Below are 13,678 nucleotides of genomic sequence, written 5' to 3'. Positions count from 1 at the left end.
TAAGTATCTAAATCTAAAGGGATTTAATATTTTAAACAAGGAAACTTTTCTGATCTCTGTATGTCATTCGAAAGTTCTACTTCAAGATAATGTGTCCTAATTGGATATGCCATGGATTAGTTCCATACTTTAACCCTGGAAACTCACGTTGAGATCCCTTTACACTGTAAATCTATGGTTTCTGACAGAGTTATGTCACAGTTAGTGTTTCAAAATAATGGTCTATAATAGCAACACTATATTAGCATTAGTTAGGCTGATTTATTTCCTTAAAAAGTGCATTTATATATACTCCATACACACACCCTACTTTTTTTATGGAAGCTCAGAAGTGTTAGATGTTAGCTTGGGAACATCCAACGTCACCCAAATCATAACCTAGAAATGTGTAATGCATGGATATTTTATTTATGGAGCCACAAACATAGATTTATCTTAAAGCATCAAAAGACCACAACCAGTATAGTACCTTGAACCAAAAGGAGTCTCTGATGCTAAAGAGGTTGGTTGAGTAAGAGGTTCCTAGATTGATTTGCAACTTGGTTGCAAATTCTGGGAACTTTCAGTATATTTCCTGCTTCCCCGTATTCCCAGTTGGAGGATTCTCAGAGAGGAAGTGTGCAGGAAATCTGCTTCCCCCAACCAGGATTTCATCAAAACCAGGGAATACTCAAATACTCTACCAATATTTTAGCCATATAATACAGTATTATTTAGTATTTGTTCTTGCCCCTTCTAATCGAATTATTTAATAAAATTCCAAACTTTTTAAATCGCCTAGATCTCAATCTTAAACTCCAATGCCCTCTACGGTCTATCAAAGCCAATCTGCTCAGTGGACCAAGAACCCGGGTCCAAAAATGGGTGACCGCGCCTTTTCTTACATTGGACCTGACCCCTGGAATTCCATTCCTGACAGCCTCAGGGTTTCACAGATAAGGCTTTTATAGCAGGTCTTAAGACACACCTCTATCAGTAGGCCTACCCTTCCTTTTAATCAAATTATACTGCACATTATTATATCATGTTTTAATTTTAGTTTACTGTGTTTTCATTATAATTTAATGTATTCTGTATATATACAACTCCGGAAAAAATATAGACTACTGCACCTTTTTCTTTCCTTTCCAAAAAAGTTGCAAAGAAAAGTTTTGAGTGAGGAACAGAAGCGTTCAATTTGCAGTGGTCTCTTAATTTTTACCCTTCTGTTCCTCACACAAAACCTTCCTTTTTGAATTTTTTGTAAAGGAAAGAAGAAGGTGCAGTGGTCTCTTAATTTTTTCCGGAGCTGTATATATAAAATTACATCTTTATCTGATAGTTCTTTATTTAATATAATTTTCATTAAAATTCATTATTCATGCTCTTTGAGATTTTTCCTCTGTATTGACAAGTGCTTTATAAATGCAATATATTATTTGTATTACTTATTGTAAAATGTAATTTAACAACAAATGCTATTACGACTACTATTGCTGCTGTGGTAATGTAAGCTTTCATTAAAGCCTGATGAGCAGCTTATGAGATGATTTTTCCATGATCCTCCAACTTCTCAGCATGTCATCAGTCTGGTTGTCTACCAGGCTCACTCAAACCCCACTAGCACTTCAAAAGAACACCACATAATGCTCTCCAAGATAAATACCAATTGTCAGAGCCTGGCCAGGCAGACATAACTGCTATCATGTGGATTCAAATAATGGCATTCCGTTACTGAGGTAAAGAAGTTAGTGTAACTCTTTTTTGAGGGCCTAGAGATATGGGGAGGCCCTTAATCAACAAAGAATTGTTAAACATCAACAGCCTTATACTTAACCCTAATCTTAAATCGCACTGGCTATGTTTTAGTACCAGGTTCAATGACCATCCATTAGCATTCTAGCTAATAATATCTGCTTTAAAAAATATTTTGAAATGACGACAACCAAATATAATCTAAGAGACCGATCAAAAAATAACCCAAATGACACTTGTAAGCGTTTAAACAACATTTAACTGGTGAATTTACAGCCTTTCAGTTACAGGTCCCATGCAGTACTAGCTGGGCTATCTGCCCCTACTCAGATTAATACATTTCACTATTACAGTACTTTCTTGTCAGTTTTACTCAAGTTTATTTTGTTTTATGTACACAATCATATTATGCATTTAATATTTTAGTGAAACAGCTTCTCTTTTGGTTCCATTTTCAATGTCATTATCATTTCATGTTTTAAATTTTTAATGTTTTACTTTTTTTTTTTCATAAAGGAAACCTTTCATACTTGACATTTCTCTCTTAACTTGCTTTTGTGGAATTTCCCCCAAGCAGTAGAGGCAAACAGGTCCCTAACTGCATCACCTGTGTGAGCAAATCCGATTTCAATAATAGCTTTTTGTTTATCTTAACTCCATCACAGTATGTGCTCTTGATTAAATGTGGTTTCACAGTGTCGGAAAATCGAACATTTATTTCAGGCTCAAATCAAATATGAACTACTCGGGAAGCCCCAAGTACACTGACTTTCAGAAGTATTCACCCCCTTGGACTTTTCCACATTTTCCTATGTTACAATATGACATCAAAATTGATTACGTTATATTTTGCCACTGATCAACACAAAAATGTCAAAGTGAAAAATGGAAATGTTTTTAAATGAATTACCTATGTAAAACAGAAAGTAAGTAATTGCATAAGTATTCACCCCCTTGGCTTTGACACAGCTGAATGAGCTGTGGTGTAACCAATTGTCTTTAGTAGGGTCAGAAATGTAATGGAGTTAATCTGTTTGCAATCAAGGTGCATACATTATTTAGGTTTGAACTCCTGTCTGGGAGATTCCACAGTTGGTTTGTATAATTCCATACAAAAACAACATAATGAAGACAAACATTCAGTGCAAATCTGCAATAAGGTTCTCCAAAAGCATCTATCTGAGGTAGGATATAAGAAACATTTGTAAGGCATTGAGTATCCCCCAGAGCACAATGAAGTCCACTAATAAAAAAAAGAAGAGATTATGGCACAACTGTGAATCTGTCTAGAACAGGCCGTCCTCAAAAACAGATTATCCGGACGAGAAAGGCACCAGTAAGGGAGACCACCAAGAGGCTTATGGCAACTCTAAAGGTGTTACAGTCTTCCACAGCTGACCTGGGAGACACTGTGCATGTTGCAACAATAGCCCGGCTTCTTCAAAAAATTGGCCTTTGTGGAAGAATGGACAAAAGAAAACAACTCTTCTTCAAATCTCAGCTGGAGTTTGCCAGAAGTCATGTGGGAGAGGCTGAAGATGTGGTAGAATATTCTATGGTCTGAGGAGCAGTGTTTCTTCTGGTATTTTTTAGTTGTCGTGGTGGGGGCATTCAGTGGGGGGGGGGGGGGGGGGTGGAGGTAAACTTAATAAGAAATGTTACGGAGATTAACACAATGGTTAATGGTGTCTAAAGAAACATTCAGACTTGACGTGATGTTAATGCGTGACAGAATTGTATAATGTCAAGAGGCTATATCAACACTCAGCAGATGTATATCTTGGTGGCGTGGTGGTTGAAGACACAGCCTTTCACCGTGGGCGATCTGGGTTTGAATCTCAGGAGGGCAACAACGATCAACAGTTTTTTTGCGGGCCGGCTGAACTAGGCTTGCCTGGTTTCTTGTTTAAAGTAATCTGAGAAACAGAAAAATCACAATAATTTGTCTTGCACCTGAAGTTACTTGAACAACAAGATAGCCTGGCAAAATAATAGCTTACTATATGTAGGCTACCATTGGTGTCTTACCATTGGTAATCATGAATCTGATAGGGTGGCTATGACATGCGGAGTTCCACAGGGATCAGTTCTCAGAACGCTTCTGTTCAATCTCAATATGTTACCTCTGGGCCAAATTCTACAAAACAACAACATTTACTACCACGGCTATGCCGATGATACTCAAATATATATGGCTCTCGAACCGTATGACAACAGCTCAACAGACTCTCTGTGTCACTGTATAGAGCACATAAATACCTGGATAAACCAACATTTTCTACAATTAAACCAAAATAAGACTGAGATTATTGTGTTTGGCAACAAAAATAAAATAAGAAGTGGATTCTCTGGCCCTGAAAACCAGGGATCAAGTGCGTAATCTTGGTGTTCTGATAGACTCAGACCTCACATTTAACAGTCATATCAAAGCGGTCACCAAAACAGCATTCTATCATCTAAAGAATATAGCCAGAATCAAAGGCTTGGTGTCCCAAAAAGACCAAGAGAAGCTCATCCATGCTTTTATCTCTAGTAGGGTTAATTACTGTAATGGCCTCTTAACTGGACTTCTGAAAAAGACTAAAATAGCTGCAGCTCATTCAGAATGCTGCTGCTAGAATGTTAACCAGGACCAAGAGAACAGAGCATATCACTCCGGTTCTTAAATCTTTGCATTGGCTTCCAGTCAGTTACAGAATAGATTTCAAAGTGGTGGTTTTAGTTTATAAATCACTGAATGGTTTAGGACCTGAATACATTTCTGATATGTTTGAAGAATATAAACCGAGCAGGGCTCTTAGATCCATGAACACAGATCAGCTAGTAGAGCCCAGAGTCCAAACTAAACATGGAGAAGCTGCGTTTAACACATATGCAGTACACAACTGGAATAAACTACCAGAAGATCTTAGACGTGCACCAAAAGTATCAATTATTAAATCCAGGTTAAAAACAGGATTTAATAATTGATAAAAACTCTTTTCACGTGCCTATGACTGAGCTCTTAAACTTAACCACACTGTTTAGCCTTATAACTTCCTATGTTTTTATCCAATTTTTTATCTTTATATGTTTTCTTATTGGATTTTTTGTTATTATGATGTTTTCATTTGTTTTGATGTTTTAATTTGAGTGTTTGTTTTTGTTTTTGTACTTTCTTTGTAAAGCACATTGAATTGCTTCGATGTATGAATTGTGCTATATAAATAAACTTGCTTGCTGCTTGCTTACTTGCTGTTAGCTAAGCCTGCTTTGACTAACAACTGTGTTTCAATCTACATATAAGTGTAGATACAATTGTGGCAGCAATATCCATACAAATGAGTTGACAATTCCTTGCAGTGCTGGTTTGCATAGAGCATTCTGGAATCTGGCTCTGACTACAATGATAGTGCACTGTGTTTTTCTCAAGACATGCACGCACACAATAGTGTTGTGCCCTGCCAGATTATCTATAAATTAAGCGAATGCAATTAACGTGTCTAACAATTTGTTAGGCTAAATCAGGATTTTTGTACTGCATTTTTTCTTGCATGGGCGACATTGATATTTCCTCCACCGCAAGAAATCCAAAAAATCACTCTGCAATATACATTACCAGGGACTTGGAAGAATTTCCATCTTCCAGCAGGACAATGACCCCAAACCAGAGTTTACGCTAGACTAAAATTCCAGAATTACGGCCATATATGGAACAGCTACCAGACATATGTTTTTAATAGCCGTGTAATAGTTTCGATTTAAACAGCAATAAAACACGATTGCTGTGATGTAACGTTCTTTATTTAAATTTGTCTTCAGAACGAACTTTTCATAATCTTTGCAAACTGAGCATATAGGCTGTCGCAATTATTACACAATTGACGGATCAAAATCATTTGAGCTAGATAGAAATTATTTTTATAGGCAACGATTTTTTTTGCACAATGTTTGGATTCCAAAATCATGTTTCAAATCTGCGTCAGGGATTTTGAGGACAATGTTAGATACATCGCTTACGAATTATGTCAATTTCCATAGGATGCCAGTGCGTTTGACAGCTCTCCAGAAAGTTATAGGTGCAGATTAGTTACTTAAACTCGCTTGCTTCAAAATTTCAATACGTTTAAATCTAGTTTAGAATTGTTTTACAATGCTCCATAATATATCCTACTTTCGCAAAATTATTATTTAATAGACAAAAGTGTTTCCGTCATTTATTTGTTGCATCAACTCTGATCGACAGAGGGAAAAAAAAACTCAAGGGTGTGTAAAATAGTCTTAGTAATTTTTTTCAACCACGTTTCCTAATTAAATAATGCGCATTAAAACGTGTTGATATAAGTTGTCCCATTGCATATTAAACGTTGGAACACGTTTTGCTACGTTAGGCAGACTGTCTCAAATAACTACGATTTTCTGTGGTCTTGCAGGACTCAGTTGCACCATTGCTTGTGTTTTTTTAAATACTGCCCGGGGATGTCTGCTTGGCCTTGGACATTTCGGAGTCTTATGCTGGAGTTGCTGCCAGAGTGTGCTGCTTATGATTTGTTGGCTTTCTTGTAAAAGCAATAATGGATTGTTACTCACCTGACAGCATTATTCCTCTAAAGATACAAAAAATCCTTTCAAAAGTAGATCACACATCCTTCAGCAGACTGTAAAGCAGCCAATGTTGCTAGCTTGATTTTGATTAGGTTAGTTCATACTAGCAATAGCTCAGTCCAATGTGGCTGTCTTATAACTCATTGCTGAATTATGCAGTTTAGTTTTATCTGCAGTGGGAAGAATGACTAAATCTCATTTAGCAACTCTGATTGGCTGTAACCTATATTTCTGGTGATATTTATTGACATTGCTTAATGGGCGGAAGTACCGTAAGACATTCTAATGTTGGTGAATATTGACAGCGAGCGCTGAACATTATATTTTTACAGTTATTTTATTTGTATTTTTAAAAAGTGCTATTCTAAGGTGGACCAAATCTACATGTAGGTCATAGGCCCCATGTTGAATAACTCTCTTTAGCATTTTATCTTTATTCCAACTGTGAACGCACTCTCTCCCTTTTTTAATACATACAGACGGGTGACAAATTAAAGGTAAAACCAACATGAAGTGTTTCAGAAAGGTGTTGTGCCACCACAAACCACCAGAACAGCTTCAATGTGTCTTACTATAGATTCTACAAGTGTCTGGAAGTCTGCTGGAGGGGTGGAACCATTCTTCCAAAATATATTTGGTGTTTTGATGATGATTGTGGCAGGGAGTGCAGTCTAACACATGTATCCAGAATCCTCTCATAGGTGTTCTATTTGGTTGAGACCTGGTGACTGCAAAGGCTACACATTTCACATCATTTTCAAATTCATCTAATTATTCAGTGCCCTCTGGATTGGGGCATGTCATTCTGAAAATGACCCAATAATGAACCATCTTTCAAAGTCTCCTAGATCCTTTCCTCTTGCCATCTTGATCCAAAATTGAGGTCAACTGTACCTGGTCAGCATTTTTATACATGCCATAGAGCGTGATTGGATGTTGTTATTGCTTGTTTGCATTATGCAGTACAGCTGTATGGAAGCATCTGCATTCATTAGGTTCCTCAACACGTTTTTTTTCCCCTTTAATTTGTCACCTGTCTGTACATGCATATACACACACACGCAAACTCACAAGGTACACACGTTAGCATTCACACAGACGCACCCGGTCAGGCTACACATGCTAGACACATGGTGTTAGAATATGCTTTGATTATGTGTGAGTCAGTCAGTCTTTTTCATCCCTGTGTGGTCATAGCGAGTTCGTTAAATGGTTACTGATGGGTAGACGTTTTCTCAATACAGTCAGTGGAAGAAGACGAGTGCTGCAACTGTTCCTAAAACATCTCAATGTAATATAGGTATCCCTGGGGGGATGAGTAGGGAAACCCCATGTTAGAACATACCACAGTATGTATTTGCATGTTCTGAAAATCATGTGGAGACCACAGGAAGGCACACCATTTGAGAGAGGGATGATGTATTGAACCTTTCAGCAGTTGTCCCCGGGGTCTTAGTAGAAGGGGAGAAAAATTGTAGCATTGGTGCTCTGAAAGTAGACTCCCTAGTGGGGTGGGGTGGGGGGGGTGCCATGGTGGCAATCACCTCTGCACTGTCCAGTCTTTTCCTCATGTGACGCACAAACCTGGCTCAGGTCTCACATCGGCAACAGGTTGGAGAGCGCACACCAGGAGAGTGGTTCTACAAGCAGCTGGAAGCTTCTAGAGGCAGCTGGAAGGGACAGCCCCACCCCTCCACAGCTGCTTCACATGAGGGGCGATAGGGGTGGCTATAAAGGAGGATGTCGCTCAGACAGAGGGAGAGAGAAGGTAGCAACGTCGGAGCCACACAGTCTGCCGAGCCTGCTGTTGTATCACATCCTTCATTAGTTTGGTTGGTTATCCAGTCTGTTTTTCATTTCATTAAATGAATACGCCATCGGGTTAACGTGTCTCCCCTGTCATCCTGTGTTTCTTAGCTGGGCTCGTGACACGTCACCCCCTTTAGCAACTCCTTGTGGAAAGTTGGACGCCTGCAGGCCTAATCATGGCTGGTCAATGCATACTCAGGGTTACGTTTGGAGCACCAATATTCTCTATTGTTCCACTAGGAATCCCACTTACATTCAAAACACATTTTCTGAAGAAGATATCCATTACCTCTGGCCACCTTGACAGTTTTACAATTTTATATTGAGTGAGATGATTTTTGCATGAGCGTAACTAACTGATGACATCACCTACAAGTTTGGGCAGATTACATTGAGAAGTAGTTTTGGTATGTCTTGCTAATATACAATCTATTTTCGATCTTATTCAGAAAAATATTTTACAATATACTATCTGGTTCAAAACATGCTTATTAAAAACATTCTGATCCAGAACAATCTGCAATCTGAATTTGTCTAAAGAGGAAAATAACATCGGCAGCACAAATGCATATTTCGCCCAGGACAGCTTTCCTGGTTTTTCCTGCAAACACTAGACTAGCGTTGCATAGCAGTGTTAATATTAATTTCTATTGGTGTAAATGTTGTCTCCCATTGGTATAATAACATTCTAAAATGTGTTTTTCATGGTCTGTCCTTAATGAAACACAAGGATTATTCATTCAGTAAGCCATTGGGAACATTTTTTTTGTGACCCTTATTTTGACCATTCTGGATGTCTTAAAACTCCAATAACATTTAAATCAATGATTTTTTTTTTCTTTACAAGTACTGTTTATCATTATTATTATTATTATTAATATAAACAATATATTGGTCAACAGAGGTTTTGAGTGGAAACACTACTTAATGTTGGTGGGATGATCTGATGTTTTGAATTTAACACTGACATCCAAAAAAACACATGTTAGCGCTGAGCCCTGACTGTAATAGAGAAAAACATATTAATTAATATTCAGAATCAACATGGAATGCAGCAGTGATCTTGTTTTGTGTGAATCTGTGGAAAATTAAAACGATGCTGACAGAATAAAGACAGTGGACTTGGGACTGGGTGAGTGTTCACAGTGCTCTGCTGAGTGTTTGAGTTAGAGCCAGAGGGCGGGGCTTTGTTTGCACAAGGCCGGGAACTGAACCCAAACTGACAGACAGGTTTTTTTCTAAACCCAAGTCTAATCATTAAAACAATTATTATATGGGTGATTTTATAGATATTTTTCAGCCTGTCTTGTTTTAGGTGTGTAGATAAGAATGGTGCAGCATAATTTTACAAAAGAATTGAAAAGAATATCTTGGTTAACCTCATATTTTGCTAATTGCTTTTTTTTTTTTTTTTATACATTTGAGGTCACCTTTTTTACTCTGCATTTACAAACACAGACTTTCTGAAAGTGCTCTGGAATGTAGGAACAAATAGGCCTAATGCCAAGGGGTGTTTTTTCAAATCATACAGTGGCTCTCAAAAGTGTTCACTCACATTAGAATTTTCCACATTTTGTTTTATCCTAACAGTCAGTTATTTTGCGTTTTTTGTTTGTAGTGAATTAAACCAATTTGTAGATTATAATTTTTGCTTTGACATTTCTAATGACATGTTGAGTAATAAAATTTGTATTTGTGTTTTAGATTTCATCATGTTGTTGTTTTTCAGGTTCAGTGTTACTTTATAGTTAGCAATACCTTAACGTAAAGTTTTGGCTCAGCAGCCCCACATCCGCAACCAGTGGCCAAAAAATGCCAAAAGGCATCTTTAATATTTTCCCTAGAATGTTTGTGTCAAAATAGTTTTTTTTCCCATGTTACCATGTCAGGCCCAGCAACAGAAAATGTCAATAGGCCTTTCATACACCTGCCTTTTCAGAATGCAGAATAGATTGTTTTCCAACATGCAATGTAGTCATCCTGAGACAGCATGAAAAAAATGGAAAACTGGTCAACTAAACAGCCTATGGACAAAACGATCGACCAGTCATCTAAATGGGGTCAGCCTAAGATTTAATTTAGTTTTAATTTAATAATTTAGTTTTTCATTTGCACTGGTGCTCCTGCTAAAAAGTTTAAGGCTCTTAAAATATTTCATTGCATTTAAGGGGCCTGTGCATGATGAGTCACAGTGGTTTTTGAACTATTTGTTAGAACATTCTACAGACTGTATTTGAATACTCTGGAAATAACGATCATCGTCTGCTAGCTCATCACCGCAATGCAATGCTCGTCCTGTTGGTTGACATATGCTTTCCTTGGACACCGCAGACAGGCCACCCCAGCAGGGAGAAATTATCTGTGTACAAGAACTATTGTGCGATGAGACCCGTTGTGTTGACCAGTGCATGTGGACGTGTGTTTACCTTCCAGTCGGTGGCCAAGACCGGACGGCTGCTCATCAGTCACGAGGCTCCAGTCACGGGTGGCTTCGCTGCCGAGATCAGCTCTACAGTTCAGGTAAGTGTGTGTGTGTGTGTGTGTGCGCGCGCTCATGCGTGCTAACGCGTATATTGGAATAGGAGGGGGGGCATTCAGGGGTGAGCTGTCGGACGGATCACACAGGGACAATAGGGATTGTGTGTGGGTTGATGGGGGTTTGGTTTGCATTGTCTCTCTTTGAAGTGTCTGTCAGCGGATGTCCTCAAGGTCAGAAGCAATAAAGCTGAGATTAAGCGGCACTGACAGTTAAAAGGAGTAATACAGTGCATTTGAAAGCACTCAACCCCTTTTGAGTTTTTGCACATTTTGTTGGACTGTTAAGTAAGATAAGAAGTAAGATAAGCATTTAGGTATAATGTTTTCTCAGCGACCTTAAAAATAACTGACATTTGTCTGAAACAATTTTGAAAAATAATACACTTAATATTATTAATAGATTATAAGTATTCAACACTGTGAGTCAATTCAAGTTGAGCATCTTTGGCAGAAAAGTATTTTTGAGTAAGGCTCTAATAGCTTAGATTTGCATACCTGGATTTTACAATATTTGGTCATTATTATTTAAAACATTAGGTTGATTGTTGGTCATTAATTTAGAGCCTTTTTTGCCTTGCCATAGATGGTCAAATTATACTTAGGCCACTCAGAAACATTCAATTCCGTCCTTGTAAATATGACATGAACCAGGCCTATGTAAGCATTCTACTGTAACAACAACACTTCTCTTTTTGCACACTGACCGAATTTTAGGAAAACACTTTCAGAATGTCCAAAGCCATGGGATGTGTCCCTGTTGAGTTTCTCCGTGTTGTGGTTAAGACCTTTCCTTCTTATAGAAATGCTTCAGGGAGCCAGAGATGTGCTCCTTCACAGATTAGGCTTCACTGAGTTACCATTAATTGATTACCCACCCCACGTCTATGTTAATGTTGATTGGGAAACATTAAGGTTAATATTCTGCTAAAAGTAGAATTTGTCTTCTAATTTCTAAAGCAGACTAAGACTCCTAAGATTTTGCCAGGACTTGGGTCTTTTCTGTTTCTCCTTGTCCTAAAAAACTCCTTTCCCAATGACAAGCATATTCATAACCTGACGGAGCCTGATTAAAAAAATACTTTTTTACAGTATTGCTTTAGAGCCTTGTCCTATTATTAATTTTCATAACCATTAAAGTCTTGTTTTAAATGTACTATAAGCCTATGCTGCTGTTCTTCCTGGCAGCAGACTTTATCATGCTTTAAAGCATACTTGCTGCTGTGTAAGTATTGTGCTGATCTTCTCAACAGTGCCTTTATTTGCGAGGAAATCTCCATGGACGTTTCAGTTGTGCTTGACATTCACTTTGTGAGGGAATTTACAGATCATTATGTGTAGGGTACAGCGATGGAATGTCATTCCAAAATCATGTCAACCACTGTTTTTGCACACCGAGTAAGTCCATGCAACTTATTTTATAATTTAAGAGAATGTTTACTATTTTTAAGTTATTTTGGCTTGCCATAGCTAACCAGTTTAATTCATTTGGAAAATGTTCTACAAAACAACTTTCTACATGGACATTATGGGATATTGTGTGTAGATTAATGACTTAATAACTCAAAATCCCGATATAGTCATTGTTAAATAACATTATCTTTGAAGGCAGCATTGTGATGGTTTGTTAAACACTTATACATTTCTCTATTTCAACATACATTTGAAAAATGTGAACCTGATATAAAAATACTTAAATTCCTATTTGTTGGATGAAATAAGCGAACCTCAAATGAGATTTGGCCGACCTTTTTAATGTGGAATTCCAATATACATTTATCTTAAAAACAAAAACTAATCTGCTGCTAGTCATGATTTTCATATGGACATTTTAGTATTTTTTTATTATTAAAACGTCTTTGTATTTCAAAACTTTTCATGTTGTTAATCTAAATTTGATCTTAATGAAATTGATATGCCAGAGTGCCTGACACTGCTAAATTGACATTTATGATGTAAAGTGAGGCACTGAGGAAAAAGGAATACAGAGATCTATACCAAATAGGCTATCTTGTATTGCCAATCAGGTATTCATGAAGTCAACAAATTTAAACATTGACATTGCTTAAACATGGCATTTTGTCCATGTTTTTTCAATTTCATGCATGTATTTATTCCACCTGTTTCCCACAAATGTGAAACATTGTAAATTAGTCTGGGCCATGAGATTTTCCCATGCCAATGAGCTCCAGACAGATGCAGCTGTATTTGTGCAAGGGAGAAGAAGTAATCTGGTATTTTATGACATTTCTACTGGACACATGTGAGCATGATATTTTTCTCCATCAAGAATCAGTTGTTCTGGAGGGGGAGAGGGCTGGAAAAAGTGTTATTCTCAAAAAAATGACTCAGAAGCTCCAACTCTGAATAGCAACGGGAAGTTCAAACAATCAGAAATCCTATTCAGATGTAGCACTAAATTTTTACGGTAATTAGGCGCGATGAGCACTTACTCAGCATTGAGCGCTCCAAACATAAGTCAGAAATAAATTGAAAAAACATGTAAATGGAGTGAAATAACCCAGAACTTGTTCCTCGCCAGTGAAGCATAGGTTGTGAGTTCTGGAAACAGCATGTCAGTTCTGACATGGAGAACGGTTATCTACTGTAGGCCATAAAAATAATATATTCAACACATTAACAGAAATTACCGTAACCAAACTTTGTAGATTAGATATAATGTTGACTAATGGTAAATTATCTTGGTATGTGTAGTCTGGAGTTAATAGACACTAACAAAGTGCAAACTATTTACCCAATTATTGCGTGACACGTGAATTGGCGGGAGAGGAGAAATTGGGGAGAGACCCTCCCATTCTTAAGCTCACATTATAATTATTGCTTTCTTAATTAAAAACTTTTAATGAACCTAAGGAATACTCAGGAACAGGGTGCAAAAGCAGTAGCCATTGAGGAAAACAAATGCCATTTCACTTGTTTTCATTCATTTTATGAAATTGTTTGTCATGCCAGCATTGGCTCTAGATTAATCAGCTCTATAAAGTTTATTAAAGTA

The 13,678-nt window shown here is 37.5% G+C and overlaps 1 protein-coding gene across 1 annotated transcript in view; it reads left to right on the top strand.

The window, feature by feature from the left end:
• bckdhb (branched chain keto acid dehydrogenase E1 subunit beta) overlaps window positions 1-13,678 on the top strand; it is an 89,204-nt gene that overhangs the window by 61,647 nt on the left and 13,879 nt on the right. Inside the window, exon 9 of the mRNA XM_010904330.5 lies at window positions 10,561-10,647. Within this exon, the coding sequence (XP_010902632.1) occupies window positions 10,561-10,647 (87 nt within the window). The remainder of the gene's footprint in view (window positions 1-10,560; window positions 10,648-13,678) is intronic.

Source organism: Esox lucius, chromosome 20 (assembly GCF_011004845.1).
Source record: "Esox lucius isolate fEsoLuc1 chromosome 20, fEsoLuc1.pri, whole genome shotgun sequence".
NCBI lineage: Eukaryota > Metazoa > Chordata > Actinopteri > Esociformes > Esocidae > Esox > Esox lucius.
The sequence above is the reverse complement of the archived record's forward strand: the minus strand, read 5'-3'. Positions and strand labels throughout refer to the sequence as shown.